The sequence below is a fragment of the Oncorhynchus clarkii genome, chromosome 7 (genome assembly GCF_045791955.1).
Source record: "Oncorhynchus clarkii lewisi isolate Uvic-CL-2024 chromosome 7, UVic_Ocla_1.0, whole genome shotgun sequence".
Lineage (NCBI taxonomy): Eukaryota > Metazoa > Chordata > Actinopteri > Salmoniformes > Salmonidae > Oncorhynchus > Oncorhynchus clarkii.
In genome coordinates, this window is record NC_092153.1 from 46938654 (window position 1) to 46957726 (window position 19073).

General features: G+C 42.6%; 1 protein-coding gene across 2 annotated transcripts in view; it reads right to left on the minus strand.

Moving 5' to 3' along the window:
* LOC139413401 (protein kinase C delta type-like) overlaps window positions 1-19073 on the minus strand; it is a 33405-nt gene that overhangs the window by 12013 nt on the left and 2319 nt on the right. For both annotated transcript variants that reach the window (XM_071160734.1, XM_071160733.1), the window contains exons 2-3: window positions 2429-2561; window positions 1980-2249 (exon numbers count right to left, since the gene is read on the minus strand). In XM_071160734.1, the coding sequence (XP_071016835.1) occupies window positions 1980-2249; window positions 2429-2537 (379 nt within the window). In that variant the 5' untranslated portion in view covers window positions 2538-2561. The remainder of the gene's footprint in view (window positions 1-1979; window positions 2250-2428; window positions 2562-19073) is intronic.

Below are 19073 nucleotides of genomic sequence, written 5' to 3' on the forward strand. Positions count from 1 at the left end.
CAGGAAACCTGCAGAGAGAGGGGGATATGATGGATGCTGCTGCAGCCTAGCCTAGCCCGGGCCAAGCCAGAGCAGTTTCAGCCTGACTGGGACACTCCCACATACAGCCTCTCCCTAGGCCTGGGTCATATGCCAGCTGTAGATACACTACCCCTTTCAGGGCCTGCAGGGCTTCTGGGCTAGGCTGAGCTCAATGTGACGAGCTGGCCTGGCAGACTTGTGCAGCAGCATATTTCTCTAAATCAAATCAAATATATTTCTCACATGCGCCGAATACAACAAGTGCAGACTTTATCATGAAATGCTTACTTACGAGCCCTTTTCCAACAATGCAGTTGCAATGTAAGAAAATTAACAAATGTATAGAAATAAAATATTAACATAATAAAATAACAATAACGAGGCTATATGTAAGGAGTACCTATTGAGTCAGTGTACTAGAGTTTGAGGGAGTTGGGTGAGTGATTGAGCTAATATGTAGGTAGGGGGTGAAAAGCAGATTAAGTGTTCAGCAGTTTATTGGCTTTGGGGTAGAAGCTGTTCAGGAGCCTTTTGGTCCCAGACTTGGCACCCCAGGACCACTTGCCGTGCGGTCGCAGAGAGAACAGACTAAGTTGGGTGGCTGGAGTCTTTGACAATTTGTAGGGCCTTCCTCTGACGCCACCTGGTATAGAGATCCTGGATGGCAGAGAGCTCGGCCCCAGTGATGTACTGAGGTATACGCACTACACTCTGTAGAGCCTTGCGGTGATGCAGCCAGTCAAGCCTACCGCTGTTGCCTACCATCACCACCTGGGGGCGTCCCGTCAGAAAGTCCAATATCCAATTACAGAGGGAGGTGTTTAATCCCAGGATCCTTATCTTAGTGATGCGCTTGGAGGGCACTATGGTGTTGAATGCTGAGCTGTAGTCAATGAACCACATTCTAAGTGTTGCTTTTGTCCAGGTTGGTAAAAGGCAGTGTGGAGTGCAATAGAGATTGCGTCATCTGTGGATCTGTTGGGGCGGTATGTGAATTGGAGTGGGTCCAGGGTAAGCATTTTCTTGTTTGCTTATGGCCTTATACAGCTCGTTGAGTGCAGTTTTCGTGCCAGCATCGGTTTGTGGTGGTAAATAGACAACTATAAAAAAATAAAACTCTCTGGGTAAATAGTGTGGTCTACAGCTTATCTATAGCGCCGCCGCCTCCGAGTGACGGGGATTTGTGCCCGTTCTGGGATGAGCATTATGTCCTTTCCCTCTGATTCGTTGAAATAGAAGTCCTTATCCAAATCAAGGTTATTGATCTCTGTTTTGATGTCAAGAAGCTCTTTTCAATCATATGAAACATGTTAGGAGCAGCGCAAAAGAAAAACACACAAAATAGCACGATTGATCAGGAGCAGCTTTGAGTATGACTATCCGGGGCCTCCCGAGTGGCGCAGTGCTAGAGGCGTCACTACAGACGGTGATTGGGAGTCCCATAGGGCGGCGCACTGTTGGCCCAGTGTTGTCCGGGTTAGGGGAGGGTTTGGCCGGGGGGGGGGTTTACTTGGCTTACTGCGCTCTAGCGACTCCCTGTGGAGAGCCGGGCGCCTGGTCGTCAGTTGAAAGACTATTTCCTCCCACACATTGGTGCGGCTGGCTTCCGCGTTAAGCGGATGGGTGTTAAGAAGCGCAGCTTGGTGGGTCATGTTTCGGAAGACACATAACTCAACCTTCGCCTCCCGAGCCAGTTGGGGAGTTGCAGCAATGAGACAAGATCAACATTTTGGGAGATAAAAATATAAAAATTGAAATAATTATAATAATAAAAATGTTTAACTATTGTTCAGGAGCCCGTAAAATGGCGGCCATCCCCTCCAGCACGATTATCCATATACCATTATAGGCCACTGTTTACTGTCTAACCAGTGTTTATGAGTGCTAGAGAGTACAGAGAGAGACAGAGAGATATACAGTAAGTGTCAGATTGAGAGCATGTATGTTTGGGCTACTACCTGCTGTGTCTGTGTCCTGCGTAAAGAACTGGATGGCCATTTGAACCTTCCCAGAAGGCTGCAGGTCTACCCAGAATTCAGCACAGCCATTGCCCTTCTTACAGCGCTCGGCCAGCACGGACACGCCCACCGTGGCCTCGGCCAATGGTTCCTCTGTGGTCTTCATCAGAATCACCTGCAGGACACGGCCCTCGCAGATGTGGGCGTCGAAACAGGACTTCCAGGCTGGGTACATAGTGGGTTTCCTCTGGACCAGGGTCTTCCCTCGCTCTGGAGAGCGAGAGGAGAGAGAGAGGGAGATGAGTTACACTACTACATACAGATTACACATGTGCTTGTCACAAAGTGTGGTTGTGTACATGTGAAAGGCAGGGAGAGAGAGAAAAAGGTGAGAGTGAGAGGTGTGTGTATATACAGTTTGGTAGTACTCTATGGGTAGTGCTACTGACCAGTGCTGAGGGACTCCTTCATCTTAATGGCACAGAAGGGATCGTTAGTTGGGGGGGGCAGGACCCCCACATCAAACGCATTAAAGGCGATGCGCAGGAAGGGCTCCATGGTGACCACTCAGTCAGCAGCCTCCTGTAAAATATACACAGACAGGGTTACAATTATGAAAGACATAAGGCTGCACTGCACAAACAAACACTCAACACATATCCTAAAAACACGAAAGGCACAGCTGTGGGCCACCAAAGAGACAGGAAATACAGAGGAAGTGGAAGGTACCCACTTGCTAAAATAACACCCTACATTGCGACATCAGAGGGGAGAGAGACCATTGTGAAAGACTCAGAAGAAGAAGAAATTCCTCTCCTGTCCCAGGGACTATGTGAGAGAGTTGGAGAGAGAGAGCAATATAAGACAGTGGGAGAAGAAGAAAGAATCAGACAGAAAATCATTGGGATCAGAAACACACGCCACATTAAGTCACAGAGAGGGAGAGTGCTCTAAATTTGATCCGCCGGCTTTTCCTTTCCCTCCGCCAATAGTTTTTTGTTGGCCGACTTAGACACGCCTTTGAGATGTAGTCATAGGGGTCCTTCCCTGGGTCATAGGGCCAACCAAATCCCTACACCTGCAAAAACCTTATTGAAACCCAGAAAGGACGAGGTCGGTTTTGACGATATAGTGACTAAAACCTCTACCAAAGCGAAGACCAGGAGCATAGAGGAAAGAGCACAGCAACACAAAAGATTGTGGCCAGCATGCTGATTGTGGACTCCACAATCTTACAGACCACAAAAGGCCTGACAATGTTTCCCATACAGCTTCAAAGCTAAACAAACCACATTTTTTCATGAAGGCTGCACTCACTGTCAAAGGATCCATGACGTTGGCTAGATAAATGTGAACTGGCAAGTCCAGTAAGACTGCGCACTCATCAGCTTACTGCTACCAACAATTTGAAAAGGTGACAGCAGTTTCCCGGATTAGGACACCTTTTGTTCCTACATGTCATTTCGGGGAATCAATGTCTTTCATAACCCAACAGGTTTAATTAGGGCTGGGAATAGTCAGGGACCTCATGATATAATACTATCACGATAGGTGCCGATACAATATGTATTGCAATTTGCACGATTGTCTATATATTGAGATTTCAATGTTCCAAATAAATTGCTCTATAAAAATAAAGAGAGTTGCACACTATATACAGTACGAGTCAATGGTTAGGACACACCTACTCAGTCAAGGGTTTTTCTTTATTTGTACCATTTTCTACATTGTAGAATAATATTGAAGACATCAAAACTACGATAACACATATGGAATCATGTAGTAACCAAAAAAAAAAGTGTTAAACAAATCAAAATATATTTTATTTTAGATTCTTCAAAAGGAGCCAGCCACCCTTTGCCTTGATAACAGCTTTGGACACTCTTGGCATTCTCGCCACCAGCTTCACCTGGAATGCTTTTTCCAACAGACTGTGTAAAATCAGGCCTTCATGGTCAAATTGTTGCAAAGAAACCACTACTAAAAAGGGCACCAATAATAAGAAGAGACTTGCTAGGGCCAAGAAACACAAGCAATGGACATTAGACCGGTGGAAATCTGTCCTTCAGTCTGATGAGTCAAAATGTGAGATTTTTGGTTCCAAACGCTGTGTCTTTGTGAGACACAGAGTAGGTGAACGGATGATTGCCGCATGTGTGTTTCCCACTGTGAAGCATGGAGGAAGAGGAGGTGTGATGGTGCTTTGTGATTTTATTTAGAATTCTAGAATTCACACTTAACCGGCATGGCTACCACAGCATTCTGCAGCGATACACCATCCCATCTGGTTTGTGCTTAATGGGACTATCATTTGTTTTTCAAAAGGACAATGACCCAACATACCTCCATGCTGTGTAAGGGCTATTTGACCAAGATGGAGAGTGATGGAGTGCTGCATCAGATGACCAGGTCTCCACAATCACCTGACCTCAACCCAATTGAGATGTTTGGGATGAGTTGGACCGCAGAGTGAAGGAAAAGCAGCCAACAAGTGCTTAGCATATGTGGGAACTCCTTCAAGACTGTTGGAAAATCATTCCTCATGAAGCTGGTTGAGAGAATGCCAAGAGTGTGCAAAGCTGTCATGAAGGGAAAGGGTGGCTACTTTGAAGAATCTAAAATATTGGATTTGTTTAACACTTTTTTTGGTTACTATATGTTCCCATATGTGTTAGTTCATAGTCAATGTCTTCACTATTATTATACAATGTAGAAAATAGTCAAAATAAAGAAAAACCCTTGACTGAGTAGGTGTGCCCAAACTTTTGACTGGTACTCCATATATGAGTATGCGACTCTTTATTTTTATAGCTTACATTTGATTCACTGTTAGTCAGCACCTCTAAACTAAATACATTTCTCTGTGTGTGCGCCAGCTCCTGCTTTACATTACCCAAATATATTGCTCATCCTGTCTGCTGCAGAGGGACAAGAGAGAGCCATGAGAAAACTGCTGAAAGTGTAGATTTCCCCCCACCCCAATTAAAAAAAGATAAGAGGGTGCAGACAACTAGCGCAAAAATAATATTGCGAGATCGTCAAAACTATACGATATATCGTCAAAAATAACATGCAGCTGTATCCATTTCCCCCTCTTCACTAAGGCTAATGGTAAGTGAGTGAATGGTGAACTACCTTCTTACATAAGAAAGGCTTCTTCAGAACGAAACATTTGAACAGCAGAGCTACAGTTCGTCACATAGCTAACGTTAGCATGCCAAAGAGGGAGGCGGCATTAGCCTACATCATAATTCCCCAAGCAGCCATGAAATCCTACAGAATTCCCTCAAGAATTTCCACACAGACGTTTTCTTGTGAGCTTTGTGTTGTAGCTACTCCACTTTCCTCTTTTCAGTGTTTGTGGCAATACTCATGTGGATTAACAAATAGTGATTTCAGTGAAGTACTACTCCCCCGTAACCCAACTAATGTGACATCTCGTGACTCCAGCCACTCAGAAGTCCTGTGGCTGTTCTTATCAAAGCGTTGTGTGTTGGCACAGTGTGGTATTAGCTAAGGATATGATATGGTCTTATCCTTTAACTTCTCTGCAACATAACATACAGTATGTACTGCCAATGTAGTGGTACACGTGTCCTTGTGTGTAAAGAGATAAATCATTCAGACACTGCTTTGTGTTCATGCTCATTTTTACATTATTGCATGTCAGTCATTATCTGGGTTAGTCATGTAGACTGGAACACCTTGTGGCATTGAGGAGCATTCAGCTCACAGTTACTGGTATTGTACATGTCTGAAGTCAGAACGGGTTCTGGTTTCATTAGGTTAACTAATGGTACTGCTCTCACTCACTCCCTCTCCGGGACTTAAAGTGAACTGTGAATCTGATCCCATTGAGGGATAGTAGTTAGTAGGGTTGGGTGATATCCCGATTTTCATACCGTTTCTGTACCATACCAGGGTATACAGTATTACCAAATGTGCACCCAAAACATGATAGGCAGCGGGGATCTTGAGCCAGGAGGGGATTGAATGCATCGGCTGTAACCAAGAAGCTTGACATCTAACCACTTAGCTAGCAAGTTAGCAAACCAAATGCATAGCTGGAGCCCTGAGCTGGATATAAGTTATTTGACACTGCTTAGATTTCTTAGAGTTATAAGCAGTGACGCAGCACGTATTGAAAATCATACCATCGGTATTTTGAAATACCCCGGTATACAGTATATCACCCGAGCCTAATAGCCTGAGGTCAAGAGGGCTGAAACAGCTGTGAGTGAAACTCTCCCACTGTCTTCCTCCGCCCACGCGCTACCCATGTAGATAAACACAAAAGATATGGTTGCATGGGAAATTGGGAATCCCTGCTTCCGGAAGTAGACTTTGGAGTCGACTTGGAAATAAGCCCAAAAGCAACTAAAGACTGGATGCCAGCGGTCTGAAACAGCTACAGTACATTGCATAACATTGATATATACCATGGACATAGTAAATACATTTGCGCTCTCTTGTAGACTGGCAGCCATTTGCACACAACGTTGCAAAAGAGATCTGTTGTCTCCCCAGAGAGTCTGGAAAAAGTGTGCACAAGCAGCCGGGGAGGGAGTGTGCAAAAATAACAGGAGAGAGGAAAGAGAGACGGAGGGAAACAGCGGAGGTGGGCAGCATACTGAAAGGCAGGCTAGTGGACAGGAGTGAAAATCAAACATTAGCGACATATACAGTCTTCAGACCTCTCGAGAGTGGAGTCACAGAGACGTCCACTTGAAGAGGCTGTGGGTAGAATAGGTTTCTCTGTGTGTGTGTTTTCTTTAGGGAATATGACTTGGAGCCAGAGGGCCTCAACTGTGCCATTTAGATTAGGCACTCAAGTAACTATTTAGCTGTTGTGCTGAAATTAAAGGGCCAGAGTAACCATAAATATAAAACTAAAATATCGCATTTAGGTACAGTACGTGTTAATATACACTGAGTTTACAAAACATTAAGAACACCTGCTCTTTCCATGACAGACTGACTAGGTGAACCCAGGTGAAAGTGATGATCCCTTATTGATGTCACTTAAATCGACTTCAAATCGGTATAGATGAAGGGGAGGAGACAGGTTAAGGACAGATTTTTAATCATTGAGACAATTCAGATATGGATTGTGTATGTGTGCTATTCAGCGGGTGAATGGGCAAGACAAAAGATGTAAGTGCATTTAAACGGGGTATGGTAGTAGGTGCCAGGTGCACCGGTTTGACTGTATCAAGAACTGCAACGCTGCTGGGTTTTTCACACTCAACAGTTTCCTGTGTGTATCAAGAATGGTCTACCACCCATAGAACACCAAGCCAACTTGACTCAACCATGGGAAGTATTGGAGTCAACATTGGCCAGCATCCCTGTGGAAAGCTTGACACCTTTTAGAGTCCATGCCCCGACAAATTGAGGCTGTTCTTAGGGCAAAAAGGGGGGTGCAACTCAATATTAGGAAGGTGTTCTCAATGTATATATCTTGAGGGAAGGAATATTCAGTGGAACAACACAGACCAGTGTACATTCATAGAAAGGTTGGCATTCAAGAGAGATGTCATTAGAGAGGGAGGCAGTGGCCTCAGCACTAAGCTCAGGGCTCTGCCCAAGCAGGACTGGCAGGTTTAGACTGGGAGCTTCTGTTTGGCTCAATCATCATTACTTTCAGCTGATCTGCTATCTACAGTATGGGACAGGGGCAATGGCAATGACTGTGCGTTTCCATCATGTCATCATGCATTGTTTCAGTAGCTGTTGACTCCTGGCTGCTACCTACATACATGGATGAGTAAAGTAATCTTTGCCTGCTCATAGTTGGTTAAAGTCACATGATGCACACCAGATGTTATCAATGTCACCGGCTGATGTCCACTGAAACACTTATCTTCCATCTTTTAGACTACAAAAGCACAGATACATGTACCTGCAACTTTTACATGTTGATGTTAGGAGGGTGGCTGGAGATAATGAATTTGATGTTGAAAAATTGTGAAAATTCCCTTTAAAGCTGGAATCCTTCATGGTGAAACTGCCACGTCCATTTGCGATATTACATTAACAAAAAAAGTTACTGAAAACAAAGAAAACCCAATAACAATTACAATGTCTGTGGGGCGCCGTTTCCCTCTACTGTGGATGCCATATTTGGGGCGGCAGGTAGCCTAGTGGTTAGAGTGTTGGACTAGTGACTGAAACGTTGCAAGATCAAATCTCCGAGCTGACAAGGTAAAAATATGTCGTTCTGCCCCTGTTCCTAGGCCGCATTTGAAAATAAGAATTTGTTATTTACTGACTTGCCTAGTTAAATAAAATGTCAAATAAAAATATATGAGTTGAGGCTGATAAGGAGTTCCAGGAGAATACAGATAACTAGGTTTATAAAGGTGAACAGCTGAGGGAATTTCCATATGTAAAATGTTTCAACCATTTTCCATCCTAAAAATTAGGACTAAGCTTAGATTTCTGGTCACACAAATGGAAAAGAGGTTTTAGGAAACATCTTGCAGAAAAAGTATTTAAAAAGTATTAGAAATACATTAAAGCACAATAATGTTGAAGAACCCTGCCAACTATCAACATTTATATTTAGATTAGCAGAAATGATTTGCCTTCTGTAAATTGAAGAAATATTACCTAGTGTCTTGTCTTTCTGTTACCAAAACCCCACATATCTTTAAGATATTTTCAAATGTTGTCCTTCATGAGGAGGGAGGATAATGAGAGTTCACAGTGACTAAAATGTGTCATTCTGTTACCAAAGCTGTCAACAAGGCAAAGGGCGACTACTTTGAAGAATCTCAAATATATTTTGATTTGTTTAACACTTTTTTGCTTATTACTACACGATTCCAATGTGTTATTTCATAGTGTTGACAACGTAGAAAATAGTCAAAATAAAGAAAAACCCTTGAATGAGTAGGTGTGTCCAAGCTTTTGACTGGTACTGTAGTTTTTAGCCTGAGCACTGCTGCGTGAGGGAGAGGCTGGCACTATATTGCTGCAGCTGCGGAGGTTATACGGGGCTAGCAGACAACTCTGCTACAGCTAAGAGTAGCTTGAGGCCACATGCTGCACTTTCTCCCCAACCCCATTCTGTTAAAAGAACAGCTCGTTGTAGACTACTCCTTCTCATTTCGCTAAATGTTATATTGCATTAGTGAACTCTCACTCCACTTGCTACATACACATTGAGCCTCTCTTTGCCACTTTGACTGGCCAAACAAAACAACAAGATACACGTGTGAAGGCTACATGTCTTTTTATGGGGGCACAATCATGTATTGTGCCCCCACATTATTTGAAATGTCATGGTAAATCCTTGTATGTCACAAGCATATTTTAATTTCATTTAGAAATATACTTTTCAGGGTTAAAATCAGGTCAAAATAGGCCTATATATTTTCTTAGCTCGCAAAAATTAATACTAACAAAACTATTTGAATACTAACGTTTGTTCAAAAATGTGAATAACAGTGCACATCCCTATGACAAACCAGTTGGGTCACCTGCTACTGTCCTCCCCTCTACTGGCATACTGTCATGTTCAGCTCCTAACTATTTTCTTATCATAACTGTCATCTGCTGGTCAAAGCAAGACTGTGAAAACAGTCTGGACAACCCCTCCCTCTCTCCATTTACTGTAAACAGCCCTCTCACCCACTGAGCACCAACCTTCCACTCTCTCCACTTACTGTAAACAGCCCTCTCACCCACTGAGCACCAACCTTCCACTCTCTCCACTTACTGTAAACAGCCCTCTCACCCACTGAGCACCAACCTTCCACTCTCTCCAGTTACTGTAAACAGCCCTCTTACCCACTGAGCACCAACCTTCCACTCTCTCCAGTTACTGTAAGTTACTGAGGTTGGAAAAATACTGTGAAATGGTGAACAGTATGATAATGCCCCTTTAGTGTAAGAGCTGTTTGAAAACACCGGCTGAAATTTCAGCTTGTTTGGCTGGGTGAGGTTTTTGGACATATCATTTAATAAACCAATAACAAAAGAGAGTTAGCCCTGCTCTCTGCCAATAACATCTAGTTAAGGTTACACATCCCTCCCATTAGGCTCCTCCAATTAGGCCCCTCTCTCAGACCACTCCCAGACTGTCCGAGCAAAATTCTTGCTTGAGAAATTGCATTTTGCTATGAAATAATTTAAAACAGTAAAGTCATTCATTGTTACCCAGAAATTGTGATATTGAGATAAAAACGGCTGCATTGTACATTTTATTATTCAAAACCAAATGTTTATACACCTGTTCAAACCCCTTGCTGTTCTAATTTTACAGATGTGACAGGTTTTCCTGGTTCTCCAATCATGCCCTGTGGATGCCATGCTAAGATTTGTGGGAAACCTCTCTGACCACACATACAGCAGGCTGTTTTAGGACAAAATGGGTGGACCCAAACAGCTGACCTGATGGTCTGTTTACTGTAGACGAATAAACAGTCTCATCTTCTTTTTCATCGCTCTACCAAACACGCTCTCTCTCATACTGGACACTGTCTGCTGCTGGGCTGGCTCAGGGTCTGTGTTGGCCTGTCCATTAATCAAAGTGCCTTGATGTGAATTCTCTGTTCAACAACAGAATATGGATCCGTCAATCTGTCTGAGTTCACAGTGAGTGTGTAGAGTACACAGGCCCCACCACAACCAAATGTTCACTCACCCGGGAAATATGACAAACACAGCTGGTGCACAATGCTAAGAATCAATCTTACACAAACCATTTCCCAAGCAGTGGGATTCCTCTAGCACCAGGATTATGAGATTAGAACCCAGGCTATTCCAGGCCAAGCTCAATTCAGTTCAAACAGCATTTTGTCACTCTGACTCCAAGACTGAGCAGCGAAGACTGTGTCCTCTGAGCGGTAAAAGGCTCTCTGTGCTGTTGACAAAGTTCTACTTAGACCTAGATGGCCAGAGTGACTGGAACCTGAGATGTGAGAGAGAGGAGAGATGGGGGGGGGGGGGAGAAACGTCTCCAACCAGAGGACAAGGAGGGTCTATTGAGCAGGGCCAGGCCCAGCCCTAGCAATTACAGTTAAGCAAACAGCCTCCACGCAATAATCAACCTGAACCTACGTCAGCCTGGATTAGATAATAGCTACTGTGTGTGTCAACTCAAAGAATAATGTTTTCTACTGAAGTTATTGCTCATTGTGACTGAAATTGCCATTTTGACTTTGGAAAAAAAGGGCGTCAGTGTAATTTACTACTCTATGTCTGTTAATACGTCATCTCTTTGTGTTAATATGGTTAAACTATATGGCAGCTGCTTGTGCAAGATAACCATATGTCCTTACACACAACTAGAGCAAGCATAAATTAGGTAGGGTGGGGGATAGTCTCATTTTGCCATACCTCCAAAATCACACTGTTGTTTGGAGAATTCTGTATTGAATGGTCCACTGGCTCCCAGATGCAAGATTTTGATTGGCTGTTACATTTCAAGAACCCTCCCTCTTCTGCTTGAACACTCTCAAAGAAAAGAGACATGTTGGTGAGTTTACCTACAGGCTATGGTAAAAGTGTAGTGTATCAAGTGTGGCCAACAGTCTGTGATTTATTGAAAGTGGATAAATGGATGGTAATAGTAGTTTCACAATAATCAACGATCAGGTTTGTATTCTGAAGGAATAGCAGGCACATACACAGGTCAAAGTGAGAAGAAGGGTAAGAAAATTGCCAAGGGTGAATACACGATTGTCTTCTGGACTCCGGAAACTTTAATTGGCTCAGAGAAATGGTGAGGCCTACTTCAAACGTCATTGTTCCACGAGCGTCTCATCGGATTGGCTGTCGATGAGGTCCACACAATGGTTCAATGGTGATTTGGGGGGAGGGGGGGGGGGGGGGGGGGGGGGGTGGAGGTATGGCTATGTGGTGAGAGAGGGAGTGGTGAGTGGATATGGTTGCAGCTATGTGGGGTGGGGGGCATGCCATGTGTATGTACCTATGATTTGATATGCCCTGGTATTATTTGACTTGTAAAATGAGTGTCTGATGTGTGTTATCTGCTAATTCTTTGATCAGTTGTGCTTGTGCATTTTAGTATATACACTACCGTTCAAAAGTTTAGGGTCACTTAGAAATGTCCTTGTTTTTGAAAGAAAAGCACATGTTTTGTCCATTAAAATAACATCAAATGGATCAGAAATACAGTGCAGACATTGTTAATGTTGTAAATGACTATTGTAGCTGGAACCCGCAGATTTTTAATGGAATATCTACATAGACGTACTGAGGCCCATTATCAGCAACCATCACTCCTGTGTTCCAATGGCATGTTGTGTTAGCTAATCCAAGTTCATCATTTTAAAAGGTTAATTGATCATTAGAAAACCCTTTTCCAATTATGTTAGCACAGCAGAAAAAATGTTATTCTGATTAAAGAAGCAATAAAACTGGCCTTTTAGACTAGTTGAGTATCGGGAGCATCAGGTGTTCATGGGAGTGTCTCTGTTTATTGCACATCAGCCAACGAGGGTACCTGTGACAGAATTGTCAACTTTCTGAGCGCAATTCTTTTAATTTTCTGAAATGAGGAAAAAATGATCTGCTCTGCCCATTACTGAAATGAGACATGCAATAGCCTTACTGTCTATCACCACTGGGGTTTTGGAGGATGATGAACACTTGAGTGATGATGATTTATGACAACTTAGGGCTTTGGATTAATACTGTAGGCATTGTCTCATCTGCTTAACACTTCAAAAGCCTTATTATTGTTGTGGAAACAGGCCCTTTTACCATTGAGCTGTATGGAAGAGTAGAATGTATGCCATACACACACTGTAAATAAATAATTTAGCTTAAAGATTTGTTCTAATACTCATTTATCTAAAGCAGTGGTTCCCAACCTTTTTCGGTTACTGTACCACTAACTGAATTATGTGCATTTTACCAGTAAGCCTATGGTCTCATGAATCCACTGTACCCCCTGTGGATAAGCCAAGTACCCCCGGTTGGGAACCACTGATTTAAAGTATAGAGTGGGCCAAGATGTGACCTGTCACCCACAGTTACCTGTTCATAAAGTTATTTTTTTAATCTTTTGCTTTTCACTTGACCAATAAAATCCAGATTTGGAAACATCCATGTTCAGTGGATGTTATGACTCTATTGTAAATGAACTTGTAGTTGCCATTTCTGGATGAAACAAATAAAGTGTACTACACAACTTTCAAAACAGAAAACGTGTGGGCTTCCCCCCCCCCAGTGTTGGCCTAGAGAATTGTGAAAAGGCTATAGCAGTTGTGTTACTGCTTTTGCAGTGTACACATCACAGCCCATAAAACATATACCGATATACAGTTTCAGACAGCAACAACAGGAACAATGTTAACAGTACATCAAATTGTAAGTAAAAAAATAATGACCAAAATAAACAGTAAAGAAAAGGAACACAGAATATGTTCTATTCAAATAATTACACAACAAAGAATGTAACGTTATAAAAGTAAATATATGTGTTTTGTGAGTCTACATCGTCATTGGTTTCAGTACTACGTCTTATTTCCTCTTACTTCTCTGTGGAATTGAAGATCATTTCCATTCTAGGGTCTCAGCACTACAGCTGAAATCAACTGTCAACGTGTGTGCCTCTTGTCTGCATGCCAAACGAGCGGACCGTTTCTTCTTCTCCCGGTGTAAGTTCAGTTTGTGGTTGCTGATCCACCACACTAGTTCCTCGTAGTTCAATTTGTGCAACAGATTTATTTGAAAGTTCTGGAAGCTTGGGTAGCACCTTCCAGGTGTCAAAGCAAACACCTTCTGATCAAGAAGCACACATACTATATGGTTGATGTCTCAGATCTACTTGAGGTTGAGTGCTTTCCAGACTCTGGCTTCAGCTAACAGTCTTCATCAAATCACTGCATGAGGTCTGTCTGCTCTGCAACGGTCCTGCTGTCTTTCTGTGCCATGTCAAACTGGACATGGACCCCTGGATGTTGGATGAGGTATTTTGTGAGGCACACATGGTGTTTGCAGTTCTTGCATCAAATACTTTGGTATTTCTCTGGGCTGACTATGTTGAAGACATATACCACTGCATCATATGATGCAAAATACATCATGCTGGGATGATTTCTGACAAAGCAAAACATTTTGGGACAACGTCAACAACGGACTAATGAAACAATTAAAACGGACCATTCCACCCAAAAACTGTGATCACTTTAGTTGTCACTTCTAGTCGAGGTTGCACCAAAAACGATGCTTGTAGCAGTTGAATTCCTATATCTGGCGGGCGGTCATCTGTCTCTGGGTCCCTGAATAGGCCTCGTCTCGCCAGACTCTCAGTGCTTTCCTGAACAGACAGTCTTTTGGTACTTCTGGCGTTTGAGACAGCTGCGACACATATTTTCGTTCTAACTCTAGAATTTGCACTTTCCCTCACAAAACAGAAATTATTTTTATGTCATTGGCACATTTATGTATATTGCATTCAGAATGTATTCAGACCCCTTGACTTAATCACATTTTGTTACGTTACAGCCTTATACTAAAATGGTTTAAATATTTTTTCCCCCTCATCAATCTACACACAATACCCCATAATTACAAAGCAAAAACGTTTTTTTCCCCCCCAAATCTATTAGAAATAAACAGAAATACTTTATTTACATAAGTATTGTCCATAGAGAGCCGAGACAGGATTGTGTCGAGACACATATGGGGAAGGGTACCAATTTTTCTTCAGCATCCCCAAGAACACAGTGACTTCCATCATTTTAAATGGAAGCAGTTAGGAACCACCAAGACTCTTCTCAGAGCTGGCCGCTAGCCAAACTGAGCAACCGGGGGAGAAGGGCCTTGGTCAGGTCCAGAGTTCCTCTGTGGAGTTGGGAGAACCTTCCAGAAGGACAACCATCTCTGCAGCATTCCACCACTCAGGCCTTTATGGTAGAGTGGCCAGACGGAAGCCACTCCTCAGTAAAAAGGCACATGACAGCCTGCTTAGACTCTGACCATGAGAAACAAGATTCTCTGGTCTGATGGAACCATCCCTAGGGTGGTTGGGCTCCCGAGAGGCGCAGCGGTCTAAGGCACTGCATCTCAGTGCAAGAGGCATCCCTACAGTCCCTGGTTCGAATCCAGGCTGTATCACATCCGGCTGTGATTGGGATTCCAATAGGGCGGCACACAATTGGCCCAGCGTCGTCCAGGTTTGGCCGGGGTAGGCCTTCATTGTAAATAAGAATTTGTTCTTAACTGACTTGTCTAGTTAAATAAAGGTTAAATGTAAAAAATATTTAAAAAATGACTGAAGCATTGTGATACCAGCATCATGTTATGGAGATGTTTTTCAGCTGCAGGGACTGGGAGACTAGTCAGGATCGAGGGCAAGTTGAACGGAGCAAAGTACAGAGAGATACTTGATGAAAACCTGCTCCAGAGTTTTCAGGAGGTTCAGCTTCCAATAGGACAGCGACCCTAAGCACACAGCCAAGACAACGCAGGAGAGGCTTCGGGACAAGTCTCTGAATGTCCTTGAGTGGCCCAGCCAGAGCCCGGATTTGAACCCGAACATCTTTTGAGAGACCTAAAAATAGCTGTGTAGCGACACTCCCCATCCAACCTGACAGACCTTAAGAGGATCTGCAGAGAGGAATGTGAGAAACTCCCCAAATACAGATGTGCCAAACTTAGCGTCATACCCCAAAAACTTGAGGCTGTAATTGCGGCCAAAGGTACTTCAACAAAGTACTGAGTAGAGGGTCTGGATACTTATGTACATTTTATATTTATTTTGAATTTTTTTATACATTTGTTAACATTTCTAAAAATGTGTTTTTGCTGTCATTATGGGATATTGTGTGTAGATTGATGAGGGAAACAAACAATTTAATCAATTTTAGAATAAGGCTAATGTAACAAAACGTGGAAAATGTCAAGGGTTCTGAATACTTTCCCGAAAGCACTGTATATACTTTAATATGAGTAGAAAATTGCGACAGGAGCCACATTCTGCTTTTGAAAACCCATCACTCAGCGTGACAGGTCCCATTATCTATTCTAAAGCCCGTGTGTAGTCAAGTCGCAAAAAAGAAGATTTACTTTGCAAATGGTTATGTTTGCTCCTGTTACAGTCGTACGGTTCACCACAAACAAGGTATAGGCTACATCAACATTTAATTTTACCTTTATTTTACTAGGCAAGTCAGTTAAGAACAAATTCTTATTTTCAATGACGGCCTAGGAACAGTGGGTTAACTGCCTGTTCAGGGGCAGAACGACAGATTTGTACCTTGTCAGCATATTTTGATGGGGCCTTAATCTGCAATTTCACAGCCATACTCATGCACAATTGCACCTACGACACTAAACTATTGAGCTCCTCCGCCCAAACAAGGCATTTGAGGAGGGGGTTACAATGATTAGTGAATATTTAAGGACACGTTTGTGATCAACTTGGAATATGACCATTCCCTAATGTGTTCCACTTTCACCTAAGCTTTGACAAACAAAATAAATAAAAACTACCATGACATGCTCTCTTTAATGGTGACTACTGCTGTGGCAAGAAAGTATTAAGATGATTTGATTGGACTAGATTTGATAGTGTTACTAGCATTTTGGGCTTTTGATTCTATCTGGACCTGTCTTACAACACACTGTAATATAATATGTAAACCCATTTCCACAGTTTTGCATATCACTTTAACACCCCTTATAACTTTGAGTGTGAGGAAGTTTGTAATTCTACAGTAGAGACTATACTGAGTAAATGAAAACCTTCCTTTCCGGTCCATCAGATGATAATGCATCACTCTACCTACACCACACACACACTGACAGAGGTCATGACAGCAGACACAGCCTAGAGCGCACATGGGCAGACACCAACACACACAGGTCAATGAGACATTCCAACCAGACAGACAGACAAAGTCAGAGGGAGAGGGGTGGAATAACAAGTTCAAGGTCAGAGCAGCGTGTCTGTGGTCATGGAGTGCTTTCGCATTCACTTTCCCCACCGTACTTACCAGACTCTCAAATCAATACAAACACTTACACAATGTCCTTGTAATACATAAAGGGTTACACTAAATTGTTGCCATTATAATTTTTGAGCGACGGCCTTAAGCCTTTTGCCTGTGGCTATGGGTTCAAATGGTAATTTTTCGTTTTTTAAACAACTAATTGACCGACGTAGGTTCAATTATTTGAATTACATTTCATTCTGTTTTTTCCCCCTCTGAACTCGATGCTCCGTTTCTGAAGAGATAAATCAGATCAAGCTGTGCTATGTAGTAGGGAGTTGAAGTTTCCAACAAGCCAACATTCTACATAATTACCACATTTCCAGTGCTAAACTAACTACAATGACCATAATCCATTGCACGTCCGACCTGTGTTGAGCGGACACGGAGACCCCTTTAACCGAGAGAAGAGAGAACGCACGAGAGGGATAGAAAGCAGTCACTTGCGAGGTATCTCTACCTGAAAATACATTATCTAAGTGATTGATAAAAGTATGCCTTATTTACTTGAAATAACTACTAAAATTGTGATTTTGTCAGACAGCATAGGTAGTAGATTATTTATAATGAAATAAAGTCAAATAAAATAAATATTTTATTAAAAGGAAATGAATGGGAATAAATGGTTAATAAAATAAGTAGTAATGGGAAGTCACTACCATCATGGGACTTTTATTATTTGTTCTATTCTGTGTTGTTACAGCATTCCACCCACATAATGCATTTAATGTAAAAAATATAAAAATCTAGTTCCTGCTGCATGCCTTAAACCTGCTCATTCACACTCAGTATAACAGGAATGCTGCTCATTAGTGCGTGTGGTCGTGTAGGCGCCTCTCTCTCTGCATTAAGGTATCCATTTCTGCTTTGCTCACAGTCGACACGGTCTTGATTACCACAAGCCGCAGACAGCCTCGTGCAATGGCCAGACAACAGAGAGCACAGTGGGGACTGAGGTAGACCGACAAACAATACACCAGAGGGTGGGATGGAGACAAGCATGGTGCTGAGAAAGATGCTAAATGATGTAAGAAGGCAACATTGGGTGCTACTAGACTGCTGTCATCCAAGCTGGGTGACAGTGAGAACGTGTTTCGAGAGTTTCACTATAAGTAGCAGAAAGTGTAAAAAGAAAAAAAAGAAGCTATCTCATCACCTCTCTAACTGCTGGGATAAATAATGGAGTATGGGAGCGTGTTGTAGATTCAGCCCAATTACCCGTGTTTCTCTTCCACTCACTCTCACTGTGTGTGATGTGCTGAGAGCCATGCCTGGGAGCAGTTCTGGTCAAAATGAAGAAATAATACATCATCGTCATGTAGCCTAAACCACAACAGAGCAGACAACAAAAGGTCTGTGTTAGGGTGGCAAACAGGATTATAAAACACACAGTCTGTCATACAATGCCCACAAGCTGCGCACGACTCATTATAACAAGGTGGACAAGACCAGACACTAACTAAATCAGAGTGGGGGGGGAAAAGATCTTCATTAAATGATTACGTCCTTTTCCACACAGAAGATCACACAAAATGATTGCCTGAATGATCTTCTGAACTTCCCAATACCTTTCTGATGCATTTCAATCACTTCATACCCATACTTCCTTCAGATTGAAATAGTCAAAAGTACTGGCCAACGGATTACTAATAGACTGTCATAGTCTCAATTAAAAAAGTTAACATTGCCCGTTGATTGTATCACTTTTTTACATGAAAAAAGTTTAGGAACCTCTGCTCTACCACCATCTCTCTCCTTCCAGAGATTAAGGACAAAAAGACAGTTGCGCTTCAAAAAGATGACTCACCCTCTTAAAAAGAGTTTGCCTTATTGGCTATGCTAGTGTAGAGTGTTATTAGTAGTCTTTAGCCGCAGCTTAACAATTTGAGAGAGAGAATCAAAGCAGAGTCAATTAAACCTACTTATAAATCACATGTACAAGCTCACACATTGTGCGCTAGCAGATCCATAGAGGGTAGCTAGCCATATTTGTTGTGCTTCCTTGTTAGGGAGCTCTTCACTGAGCAGCTGTCACAAAGGTAGTAGCAAGCAGACACACCTCTCCTGTCTCCTACTGTGTATAGGATTACCTTTACTGTGCTATTGTGGCCTGTCAAAGAGA